At 47.1% G+C, this 12,531-nt stretch overlaps 2 protein-coding genes across 3 annotated transcripts in view; one reads left to right on the forward strand and one right to left on the reverse strand.

The window, feature by feature from the left end:
- MGLL (monoglyceride lipase) overlaps positions 1-8,705 on the reverse strand; it is a 58,541-nt gene extending 49,836 nt beyond the window's left edge. Inside the window, exons 1-2 of one of the 2 annotated variants that reach the window (XM_082060443.1) lie at positions 8,586-8,705; positions 6,600-6,738 (exon numbers count right to left, since the gene is read on the reverse strand). In XM_082060443.1, the coding sequence (XP_081916569.1) occupies positions 6,600-6,724 (125 nt within the window). In that variant the 5' untranslated portion in view covers positions 6,725-6,738; positions 8,586-8,705. Of the gene's footprint in view, positions 1-6,599; positions 6,739-7,301; positions 7,456-8,585 lie in introns of those variants that run through there. The other variant, XM_082060442.1, reaches the window with a different exon arrangement.
- The window catches only part of KBTBD12 (kelch repeat and BTB domain containing 12), a gene marked incomplete at its 3' end in the record, with an annotated part of 48,864 nt that continues 44,022 nt past the window's right edge, over positions 7,690-12,531 (forward strand). The window contains exons 1-2 of the mRNA XM_082060441.1: positions 7,690-7,788; positions 8,599-8,702. The remainder of the gene's footprint in view (positions 7,789-8,598; positions 8,703-12,531) is intronic.

A 12,531-nucleotide genomic window follows, 5' to 3' on the forward strand; every position in this document is an offset into this window, starting at 1 on the left:
TGGGACTAGCCCAGGGTTGGTATTTGGGATTGTTGTACCAGTGTTTCTCTTCCAGTTAACATAAGTGACATGTTATTGGTCTTCAAGAAGAAACCCTAGGACAGATATAGTTTTAATGATGTCGAAAAACTTTACCCTGGTGCTGCTAATCTGGAGTTGGACTCGATGATCCTTGTGGGTCCCTTCCAACTCAGGACATTCTGTCATTCCATAATTTCCTTCTTATAGGACAATAAGCCATACTGGTGTAGTGTTCAAATGTACTGGTAGAGTCAGGGCAGGGATGTGTGGGTATCATTAAGGACAGAACTGGGGTGGGATGAGGTAAGGGCTTCCTAAGCATATCCTAAGGGATCTCAGAGGCAGGTTGCAATACTATCTCTTTGGACACTTTGGAGAATCAGCCATTTGCTATCAGGCTTATGTCACATCTCTTGACCAAGAGACAATAGAAGGTTGTTAAACACTGATGGCTTCCATTCAAGTGGAAGCACCTTAGGACAATGGCACGCCTGAACCCAGGGAAGGCAGCTCAGCCAAATGTGTCTGCAGGGACAGCTCTTGGAACAATGCGATTTCCCTAGAAGAACAAAGAGCTCAGATGTTCACCCCAGCTCTGAAAAGCACAAAGCCACAGCAGCTTGAAGGGAACTTGCAAGGAAACACAGGGAGGTCCTCTGCGAGAGGCATGTAGAAAAACCACCAGCCAGTCCAACTCTACCAGCCAGCTCTTGTTGTAGATCTATTCACGGTGACCAAAAGAGCTGCTGTGTGTTCCCAAGGGATGTCCAAGAGTGATGAAGAAATTGAGGCACGGAACTGTGTGCAGCTGGTTTTATTCTTTTGTCTAAAGCTACACATTTCTGGTGCTCATGAAGTAAAGTGCTCTCGCACCTGGAACATGGATAAGGTTGATGAGTTTGTCTGCTTCAACTATTGCATCCCTGTCAACAAGCGACTGGTTTAGAGTGCTGATGAGCTGAAGAAACACTCTGCACCGGATTCCGAGAGGAGAACCAGTGCTGGGTCTGCTCAGGATTAAGAGACCTGGAGGGCCAGGCAGGGCTCTAACTGCTGAGTGACCAGTGAGGGGATCGCCAGGGTCTGGTACAAAGCCAGAACCCATCAGCACACCTGTAATCCCATTACAAGGAAATGAACTATTTGCATGAGAGAAGCAAGGTTTGCTTAGCCCTCTGGCAGAATCAGCAGCAGAAACTGAGGTTTTCAAGACAATCTCAAGACCATTTTTCTCTTTTTCTCCTATATCTACTCCTAGCTCTGATATTCACCATGTTGGGCAGCACCATTTTCAAAGGTTCCCAGAGAACCAGCACTGATTTTGCTTCCTTTGCTGTTGTCTCAGGACCAGGATGAAATTTTACTGCTTTGAGATTCATAACAGAGAACTCATAAAGTCATCTTCCCACACACCCACGTCACAAGGTTGCACACTTGTGCACAGAAGCTGATCCTAACAGTGCAATGAGCAAAAGGGATCGTTTAATTACAATTGTTATTCCCTTTGTAATTTGCCCTTTTCCTTGGGTTCTGTGGAAACAAAAAAGGGCAGATTTGCTTCTGTTGAATATTCCTGTGGGGACTGAAAAAAAACCCAGTAAAAAAGCCTGTTTTAAACATTTACAGCAAGAACCAAAGTTGCTCCCCTGGCTGTCAGAATCCCTCTTATATGAAGCTGGTTTGCTACTTTGCCCACCCCCTGGAAACAGATAAGAAATTATAGAAGGACGCCCCCATCCACAAGGAGTAAGACATGCAGCAAAGAGAATATTGGCATTAAATGAACCCATCCATGCCTGATGAAGAGAAGGGAAGCTTTAGAAACTCAGGCAACAGCAATAGAACAAGTAAAGCCTGGAATGTTGATTCAACAATGATAATTGTTATTTCCCCCGCGCACTGCGTACATTGTGATCAGACACAGAGGGAGCTGGATCCATCCCACCACAAACGGTGCTGACATAAGTCACTTTGCACCCTACAAATCTGGCCCTTGTGCCTTAGTTTGAAGTTGACCTCATTAGCACAAACAAAAGTGTTCTTCCAGAGTGTCACCGAATTAGAAAATCCTGTAAGTATTTCTAGAGACTAACACCGCACAGTATAATTAAAGACATTATAATTAGTGGCTTGATTCCTTTTGCTTTGACTTCACTTTGGCTTATTTATTTCTTTATCCATTTTGGAAGGGCCTGAAAGTCAAATTCAACTTTGTCATCTGTTCATGCTGGGAGCTGTGCTGTTCTTCTGGAAATGCCATGGAAATGCTGGTAATGAGGTGCCAAAACCAGCAAGCAATATTCACAGTTTAAGGGCCAGTTCAAACAGAAAGGCAGCTTGTATTTCTGCACCACAGGCACTTCTGCAAAGCCCTTGGGGAAGAGAGAAATGTATTTTCTCCTTATTGGCTTGGCCTTTCACTGCTAACGAGTCAGAATGAATGACAGGCATTTTTCAAAGAGTAAAATAAATTTCAAAAGTAAATAGAAAAGCGGGTGCTTTTTGTTTGTTTAATTTTAGTTACACTTGTCAGGTGTAGAACTGAAAGAACTCCTACCAAGCCACTGCTTACTTGGACAATTGCAACTCTGTTCACTTAACCCATGGTCACGGTGTCTGAAGTTGAGCCAACCCATTTCAGTGAACATCAATAATGGACTAGGAACACGTTGGTGACCCACACGTGTCTCAGCTTCAGGTAACCTCCTCCAACAGAGCAACCACCTCAGGTGCTGGCAATCATCTAAGTACACCTAGAGACCTTATCATGGACAGGCACCCAAGCATCATGCCAACAAGCCAGATAACGATTTGGTTGACTGATGAGAAAGCTGAGATACAAGGATGTCTGGAACCCACATTTTCAAAAGCATCCTTGAACCTTCAGGTGTCCAACCTGAAGTGTCTGATCTACAGGGGAGAGTTGAGCGTCACTTTCTCTACCTGAAGTCAAGGGTGGCTACAGGCTACCAACACCTTGGAAAACACTACGCTGGGTGCATAAATCTCACAGGGTTTATTTGAGGTCAAGCAGAGGGGCTGAAAATGCCCCAGAACAAACTGTTTGTGCTTATCTAGGCAGTGACAGGAACAGATGAAGCATCCAGAAAAGGCTCCAGGGATGCAGAACAGGGAGGAAAAGAAGGTCATCTCTCAACTTCTCCAGGCCCTTTAGGGGCCTCAAAGGAAATGTCTTGACTTCTCCTCCCAACTTTCCTTCCCCTTCCTCATCCCACCTCTATTCTTAGCAGCTTTGTCCAAGAGCTGGGAACAGAGCGTGGTTTCTTAATTCCTCACCTCCCATTACCTCATACTTTGACTCAGACGGCTCAGGGTGGTGGCAGAGGCTGTAACCTTGCATGGAGCCCTTGTTTTTGTTTAAGCAAAGACTGCGTTCCCATTAAGTAGGATTTCCTCAGCTGCTGGGACAAGCTATAGGCACAAGATCAATCTGGTTTGGCACCAGGGACTTAGTTCCTCCAGACAACATTCCATGGTCTTGAAAATGCGCTGCCTTGCCCAGATCTTAAGCTTTGCCCTCACTGTGCTCTACAAATCCTTTGCTGTTGGCACGGTACACAAAAACCACACCAGAACATACTGCTTTTCCCTCCCTGCTGCATTCAACAAGACCGCTTAATTACATTTTAAGATGAAACTGGCTCAACAAGTTGGGCAGCTCGCGGGGCTGCCGGCCAGGGAAGTGGCACCTGCGTTGCTGCCAGCAGATAGAGAAGACACGCAGTCCCCATCTCTGCCATCGGGAGCGACTTCCCACCCGAAAAACAAGTGGAAAACACTCACCCTCCTTCCTTAGTCCCATTACTACCTACTCTATCCACCCCATCTAATCATGATGACATCCGAGTGCCTTTGTGTGTCAGCTCCCTGTGCAGTAATCACCTCAATCCCCCTCGGAAACAAAGCGGACCCCGCTGAGGAACTCACAATAGGTGCCTTTCACTCGCACCACAACCTTGGCCTCGGTGGCACTTCTAACAAAGCTTCCATATGTGCACCAGTATGGGCTGACCAGGCAGATCAACACCGCACGGGATCAGAGCCAGCATATTTGTGAGCACGAAACAAGAGAGCCTTAAAAAATGTCCCCATTTTCCTGACATACCTATTTATTTTTAAATATGCTGCTGCACATTAGTCCGCCACAGCTTTTATCCACCTCCACGGGTCTGTTTGAGGAGATAAAAGAGAAACACCGGCTCTGGGAGGCGATGTCTGTTGGTCGGCCCCACTCTCAGAGGCTGCCTGGCCATTGTTTCCTCTTCAACCCCAGCCTAGGGCCACTTCTTGATTTTTCCTTTGGCAGATATCCCATTTTTCCCCCTTCCCTGGGGCGCGGGGTGGATCAAAGATGATCAGTTCTATACTAACAGGAGCCAAGTCAATGATAACCTTTGGGCATGTGCGGTGAAAAGGTATTTCTGTAGCCCTAGCTGGGATTAGCCGCATAATGGATCAATGAAAGATCCCACCGTTTGACGGTTATAGTGTCATTCATTAGCGTTAAGATTTCAGCCTGAATCAACAATTGAGTGAGAAGACTGAAAGAATTGCCTTTAGTATGTGGAACAGAATAAACTGTAACAGGCCTGTAAAAGTCCCCTGAGGTGTCTCTTTCTCTCCCTATACATACGTATATATATAGATCACTTTTGCTGAACATTTAAAATTAGATGAAAGTTGCTGAGCTTCTACATATGAAGCAGAAAAAGCTGAGCTACTTATGAAAAGTGAGAGGGGAAAAAATAATGTATTTTTGGTTTGCCTATCAAAGCTCTCAAGAGTGTTCTTGACTGTAGGATCCAAGCACTAACTTGTTATTCAGTCACCATCTCTCATACATAACAATGCAAAAAGAGCTAATAATAAACAGTACGCCCCCTCCTTATACACAAACGCGCAAATGCAAACACACACACACACACACTTAGGAACCACTTGTAAATGAGCAACACTGATCCCATCCACTTTTGTTGTCACAAAACTAGGGCAAGCTCGCTCTCAATTAACTGCTTGGTACACAGAGCCCTAAAAAAATTAACTACCCAGAGGACTTAGACACCAAGTTTTAACTCTCAGCTCTTTATCATCCTTTCATTTCTTGATCAAAGACCCATCTACTCGCTACTAATTTGCTGAGAAATTAAACATGAAAAAAGAAAGCAATTCCACAACTGGGTGAAGAACGTTGTGGGCAGTTAATGATTAATTAGCATTATAATACACGACAGCCTGGTTTCACAGTAGAAGCTTGTTTTGATAGCTTTTTTTCCGTAGAGGAAATCTTCAGGTTGGCGCAAAGACTATGCAAAGCATCAGCGCCAAAAACTTTTCTCCTTGTTCTGAAGGGCGGTGAGTAGAACTAACTTCAAAATGCTGTGTGGACCAGGAGATGTTCAACCAAGAGCCACGTCCCACAGCCCAAGCGGTGCAATGGGGCTACAGTGGGGTCGCTGCCCAGTCCTCCCACCCAGGGACAGTGTCCTCAGGTGCTCACCCACCTCCATGTCACCCCCCTTGTCCCTTAGGCCAGCGTAAAACCCAGGGCCAGCTCACTTGGACCTGTATCCACCTCTCCACACAGCTGGATGATGTCTAACTTGTTGGGTGGTCAAGGAAATAGTTTAACTCCCTACTACAGCTTGAGCAACTTTTTCCTGTGACTGTGTTCTAGCTGTGTAAAATCAACACTGCTTTTCCTGTTGGCTTGCAGAAAAAGAAAACAATAAAACAATATCCAGATTTTTATGAAGTAGTTACCAATATTACTAGTGGGAGCATAAGTGCATGCCAACCCAGCATGGGAGGAGGAAGAAAGATCATAACTATGGGAGGAACAGAGATAGCTTATTATAGCAGATCGTAAACAGCACGCCATCAGCGTAGAAAGCTATCACAGTAAAGGGATTATTTAAATCATGAAACAAAATTAAGAGAAAATTTTCTATCTAGTTCCTCATCTGCGTTTATTACTGAGGTCAGTTTTGAAGTCGCAGCTGCAAGTGAAAGAGCTCACTAAGTCATTTACTAACTATAAATACTTCAAGAAATGCCAACGGCAGTCGAAAAGCAACGCAGCCAGAGCAAATTCTGCCTGTTGCCCTGAGATTTCAGCTCCTGCTGTTCAACCTGAAGTCAGATGCTGGCGTTTAAGTTGTTGACACCGAGGACATTAAAAAGAGCAAACACCCCCCAGGCTGCAGCCCACCCCTCCCTGGCTGCCGGTGCTGTTGGTCTGCAGATAGCTGGTTATTGCTGATGGGCACCAGCCACCCGCCCGTGCCGCTCGGTGGCATTCTGAACCGCCGAGCGAGCCAGCTGTGCGTGAAATGACAGTAACTCCACGTTTCCCATCTGTAAGGCTGACTTGAGTGCGTGAAGGTTTGGAGAATACATTTACAGTAGGAGCTCTCTCAGATAAGAGCAATTTCTCTCAGCGGCTCTGCAAAGCTCCATGCACACAGCTCCGTAATGCCAGTCAAGCTATAAATAATAATTACACAAATAGAGGCTTATGTACGGATAGTAAAAAAGGATGTTTGCTTGAAAGTGCTCACCTGGGAGTTGCTGCTGGCTTCCAATACCTGCAGAAGAGATGCTGCCCGTCAGCATTGATGATATGGGGCAGGTCCTTGTACGGGATGTTTTGAGGACTCCGCTTGGGCGAACTTTCCTCTGGCATTCTGGAAGAATGACCTGCAAGGTGTTGGAAGAAACAAGACATACTTTAGAACAGGTGAAGGCAAAAGACAGGCTGATGGGCTTGGTAGCCACAGACATTAAGAAGGTCAGGCAGGCAAGCACCGCTGATGGAAGTCTCCCTCCAAAACCCCGGCCCCAAAATCTTTACTGCTTTCAAACAGAAATGTAGCATTTTGTGTTCAGAAAAGGCACATTTTGGGGGAGGGCATTGGGAAGAGGGAAAAGAGGGAAGATCATCAATCCACCATCACTACTTCATTGCATCTTTCTCTCCCCCGTTTCTCCCATCTGTGTTTATTTTGCATCATTTTGTGAAACGGATCCTAAAAAGAATATTTTAGCTGCAATCAAGTGCAGATTGTGCAGCAACCGCTACAGACACGAAAAGACAGCTGCATTAAAGATTTATCTCTGCCTTAACATCTCCCCGGAACAGCGGAGGGTACGCAGCAGAGGCATCTGCCACCGTGTCATCACGAAGATCTCCTCTGACATCTCAGACAGGAAGGTGGCGGCGGCGGGGAATGAAACATTTCCAGGAGAATTTTGCAACAAACCTGTTTTCATCCTGTGCAAGGGTTTGCATTCTAGTGAGGAGCCAGCATCGCAAGTCAAATGCAAGCAGACAGGGCTTTTTGCATCTCGCTGCAGAGACGCATTCACACTCCGCCAAGCGCGCAGCCCCCGCGGTCCCCGCTGGGTGCCCGGCGGGTCCCCCCGGGCAGCTCCGGTGCTCCGGGTGGGTTCGCCGCAGCTCCTCTTCCCGGCTCGCTGGCTCTTTGAGGAAAAGTCGCTTGGGTAATTCACCACTTCTTGTTCATTTAACACTTTTGGGTTTTTTTCCCCTTCTCAAAAAAAAAAAAAAAAATTGCGTGTGTGGGCTGAAGTGGCGGTGGTGGGAGGGGAGGTTGGGAAGGGTGGGGGAGAGGGAGGGCTGACGAGTGGGAAAGCTTCAGTCCACTTTCCAGAAGCTCGCTGCACACACATCAAAGGCACCTTGAACACATGCAGCTGGAGCAGCTCACAAAGTTCCTGCCGCTGCAGGTTGTTTGCAACTTTTACTTCCTTCCTGCCACTTACTGTTCGGAGGCCACGGCGACGGGCAGGGGAGGCGAGGGAGGGGGGAGAACCTTTTTTCTCAAAGCGATCCCCGCTGCGAAGCCATCTCGCCTGGAAGCGCAACTTCCCCAGCCCCGCGCTGCCAGGCGGCGAGCGGGAGGGAGGGCAGGAGGAGGAGGAGGAGGAGGGAGGATCCAAGCGCCGGCGCGATCCCAGGTCTCCAGCCCCGCACACGCATCCTCTCGGTGCGCACCGGGCGGCCGCCCCGTTCTCCCCGGCGGAGCCGAAGCCGAAGCCGAGCGGCTCCACCGCCTCAGCGGCTTCACCGCACCGGCTGCTCCCGGCGGAAGCCGCGGGGGGGTGGGCGGCCGGTGCCGCGCCCGGGACGCGGTGGCTGCTGCTGCCCCCCCGGCTGGGCTGGGCTGGGCGCCGGGCGAGGGTGGAGCGGCGGGCGGGGCGGGGAGCGGAGGGACCCCGCGGAGCCACCTGGCAAAGGGGGGTGGGAGTGGGAACCGCCGCCCCCTCCCCGCGGCGGGGCTGCCCGGCCCCGGGGGGGCTCTCACCGGCTGCGCCTCCCGCCGCCTCCCCGCCGTGCCCGCAGCCCGGCCGCCCCACGCGGAGTCCCGGGCTCTGGCCATAGGAGCGGGCGGGCAGCGGGCTGGGGCGGCCACGAGTGACACGCTGGGAGCGTGGGGAGGGTTTTGTAACGCCGGATTCAGAGAACGAAGCCGTGCTGCCCCCCGGGCTGAGCCGCTCTTTGTAGCCTCCAATCCGAACTTCACCCTTTGCATTTAGATATGCGGCTCTTCACACTTTGAAGCTGCGGCAGGAAGATTGAATCTTGGCGGATAGTAGTTCAGAGGAACACCTGAGCCCCTTGCTTTGCTCCCTCGCTCATGGTAAAGGCAATTTGTAAACACACTATATAATTTATACATATGCAATCTAATACTGCACCTCATCACCACGGATTACATGCGATGCGTATGTTGCAACTGTGTAATTCGAGATCTGTTTGATGGTATATGATACTTGCTTATAAAAATTGTCACAGCAAGGTTCCCCAAAGTTAAAAATAGCTTCCCAGCCTTGAGGCATTCAAATACCGAGTTCTGTCATTTAACACTGGTAAGTGCTTGGCATTTATTGAGAACTTTTAAAGTGTTTACATTAAGGGTGCAGATTTGGGCCTTTAACGTTTCATCAGGATAATATTATAAACTTGAATTATTACATGCCTACATATACTTAGGGGTCTCAGGCTTTTTTAAGAAGAGGCAGCTATTAGCAGCACTTTTGAAAGCTTGGCAATGTGCTCACTGAGTCCAACCCTGGGAATGAAGGCTGAAAAAAGGAAGTAAATGTATGCTAACAATAATATTAAATGCAAAACCTCGGAGATGACCCATATAACAATAAAATGGAAATCAAAAGCAGACTCTTTCCTCTTTCAGTATCATGTGTATTAAATGGCCTAGAGGGGGTTTTAGTTATAAACAGCAAAAGGAAAATTACATATTGCTGTAACCGCTACCAAAACAACACTTATGATTGTTTATAATGAGCAGATTTAGGTCGAATGGGGTCTTAATCAGAGCCCTGGGAGCTGTACTTGGAGGGGTTCAATTTGCTAGGCCAGCTACTGTCTAATCACGGATGGGTGAATTAAAGAGCTATCAGAGGCCAGCTCCCAAGCAGGGAGAAGCACGGGTGTGTATGTTTATTTGAAGAATACAGATCAGATAATAACTGGATTAAGAAGAAAAGAGAGAAGGAAAGAAGCCTCTTCCCCTGCTCACGCAGTTTATCTGCCAGGGACACTTTGCTGCTTCCCTGCAGCCATCCGTGAAACCTGATGCCAGGAACAGGCTCCTCTCCCGCTGTGCTGCTGGGAATATCCCAGTTCCCAGGGCCACCGAGAGGTGGGGAGACAAGGAAAAATAAAATCTCGCTCTAAAATTCAGGATAAAAATAGCATCTCGAAGCAAATGACCTTTGTTGGGACACGAGAGCGTGCCCTGCTCAGGCTGGATAGATGATTCCCTTGATACGCCGTTAACCTCCGTGGGGCTCATATTGGAGGCAGCAGGACCGTGGTCCAACCTGCCCTCTCTGCCCAGATTGTCACCATGGCACAGGAGCGGAGGGTCAGACCCCTCCATCCCTTCTCCACTGCTTCCCGCAATGTGAGGACATTTCTTCTCATGGATAGCACACCCTCCTCCATCTCGTGGTGACAGTGCAGAGATGAATGAGAACCAACTGCTGACGAGTTACCTGATTCTTTTATGGAGTTTAAGCCATGAATGAAAAGCCACCTGAGAAAACTGGATTGGGTCTGAAGAATTCACCCAGCTGATATCCAGATAACGTACATGGGTTTCGCTGAGCAATTATTTCACCCTGGCTCCCTGAGAGAAATCAAAGGGATGTGTGAGAAATGCAGAATTGATGAGGCTGTAACATCTTCTCTTGTCTCGGTGGAGTGAAATGCATTTTGGAAATACAGTTTGAGCTTAAATCAGCTTCTTAATAAACAACAGAAATACACTTGGTGAATCTTTACACTGAGTAATTGCTTAAGCCTTGTAGGGAAAGGTATTTGGTTTATTAAAGCCTGAGCCCTGCTTAGTTTAAGCATCTCCATTGACTCCCAAGGTACCCACAGGAGTACAAAGGATTACGCCCGCAAAGAAGGCAAATTTTAGGAAAAGAATCATCTGCTGGAATGACAGAAAATACATACGATGAAAACTTGTTATCACAGCAGAGGGAGAGAGGGAACAGACTGTGGAGAGAGAAGGGAGAGAGCAGGATGCTGTGAGATGCTGTGGCCGGCTGGTGTGGAACTCTGGCGATGGGACAAGGGCAGTTTGGATTTTCTTTGGGCATTCATTCACGAAATGAATATTTAACAGATTGCATCCTGTTGACACGCAGAGGTAAATAGACTGTATGAGCTCTGCTTGGGTTGATGATACCTTGCTCTTAAATTGCAAAGGAGCATCTTTGAGAAGTGGATTTGATGGGGTGTGGGTGCTAAACCATTTGGGTTTCTGCTCACCGGGACCACAAAGAGAACTGAGAAGAAGGAGGGAAAAACACGATGGAGGAGTGCGACACAATAATAAAATATCTAAGAACGATGTGGTTGTGGAAGAATCTGCTCCAACAGAAAAATGCTGGAAGCTCCAGTAGCCGGGGAGCAGCTGGAGGGAGCGACAGCGCAGGCAAGAGAACACGGGGGAGGCGACGGGAGCTGAAGCGTGAGGGGAAGAATTAAAACCCCGTGAAAAGCGAAGAAGCCAGTGTCACTAAAGCTGTCAGTTTACAGTCATTATTCTGGATTTGCCCTTCTCTTAGCCCATTTTTCTTTCATTTATCCCTAGCCAGAGTCCAGGCGTTCAGCTGCACTTACTTGTGTAATGTGCCTTTGCTTGCCTGATATTCCTGAATGAGACACATAACAGGGATGAGACAGGAGTGGGGGCTGGGATAAATTGCTTTATTTTCCTGCAAAATATCTATATTAATGCCATGCAACCACAAAATAAACTTGGTGTCAGGCAAACCAAATTGAGGAAGAAAATGTTAAGGGACAATCTTTTATCAGTCAGGTTAAGCTTAGCAATATCGGGAGCAATTATAACTCGTTTGGCGTTGTCTGCAAGTCTCATGTACCTCTTCACAAATTAGTACCAAGTGAAGCGGAGAAACATTGAAGTGTTAGCACAGGGATATCTGAATATCGCTGACATTTTTTTGCAGGTTTCCGCTCATTTGCTGCCCATCAGTAATTTCACTTTCTTTTAGCAGTGGGAATAGAATTATTAGATTAAGCTACAAGTGGTTTAGTACCCCTAGATTCAAACTGCAGTCAAGTAATAAAGTATTTTTACCATGTAAATGTAATCGGTGGTAAAAATAGTCCTTTTTTTTTTGGTAGGTAATAAAAATTCTGCAAATCGTGCTGTCATTAGAAGTCGCTTCCAAAGCCGTGACTGCAAACATTAGATAATATGGGTGAAGTGATTAGTATCTTCCCTGTGCTCCTTATCTGGCAGGACCAAAAATACACACTTAAAAATACAGGCTATGAATATAGGTTTCAGTCCTTTAAACTGATATGTAGAAGATGACCCATCCTACAGAGATGCTAATTTGAGAGCTGGATGGTTTTAATTACAGAAGCGATACATGTTTTGTTTGGTGGTTCTTTAAAAAAAAAATATTAAACAATAAAAAACCCGCAAGAATATTAACACCAGATTGTGCGGCATTCTTCGTGTGGGAATATATCAAAGGTATCCTCCAAAGGTAGGAAATTCGGAATGAAAGGTGGAAATTCTGCCCTAAAGTTTTGTCTGTAGAGGGGGAAGTTGATGGAGTTATTCTAGCAACGCTCTCTTTTCTTTAAACATTTATCCCTTTTTATCTCTGTGGCCCAGTATTGGTTTCTAAATAAAAGTTTCCTGAGATGGTCTATAATTAGTCCAATTTGCCCTCGGGACTGACTCCCGTCATGAGGATGAACACCAGTGGTTTATGGCCAGGACAAGCACATTGCTGCAGCACTCAAAGGGAAATCCTGTCCTTGTCACCGCGAGGACAGACAGATTAACGGGTCTGTTATGGGATGGCATTTCCCGCGTTACTGCGACATGACTGCATGTGGCCACATTGCCACTGATAAAGTGTTGGTCACCTCGGTAGAAGGGTTTTTATGGC

This window comes from Streptopelia decaocto, assembly GCF_964273445.1.
Source record: "Streptopelia decaocto genome assembly, chromosome: 8".
Lineage (NCBI taxonomy): Eukaryota > Metazoa > Chordata > Aves > Columbiformes > Columbidae > Streptopelia > Streptopelia decaocto.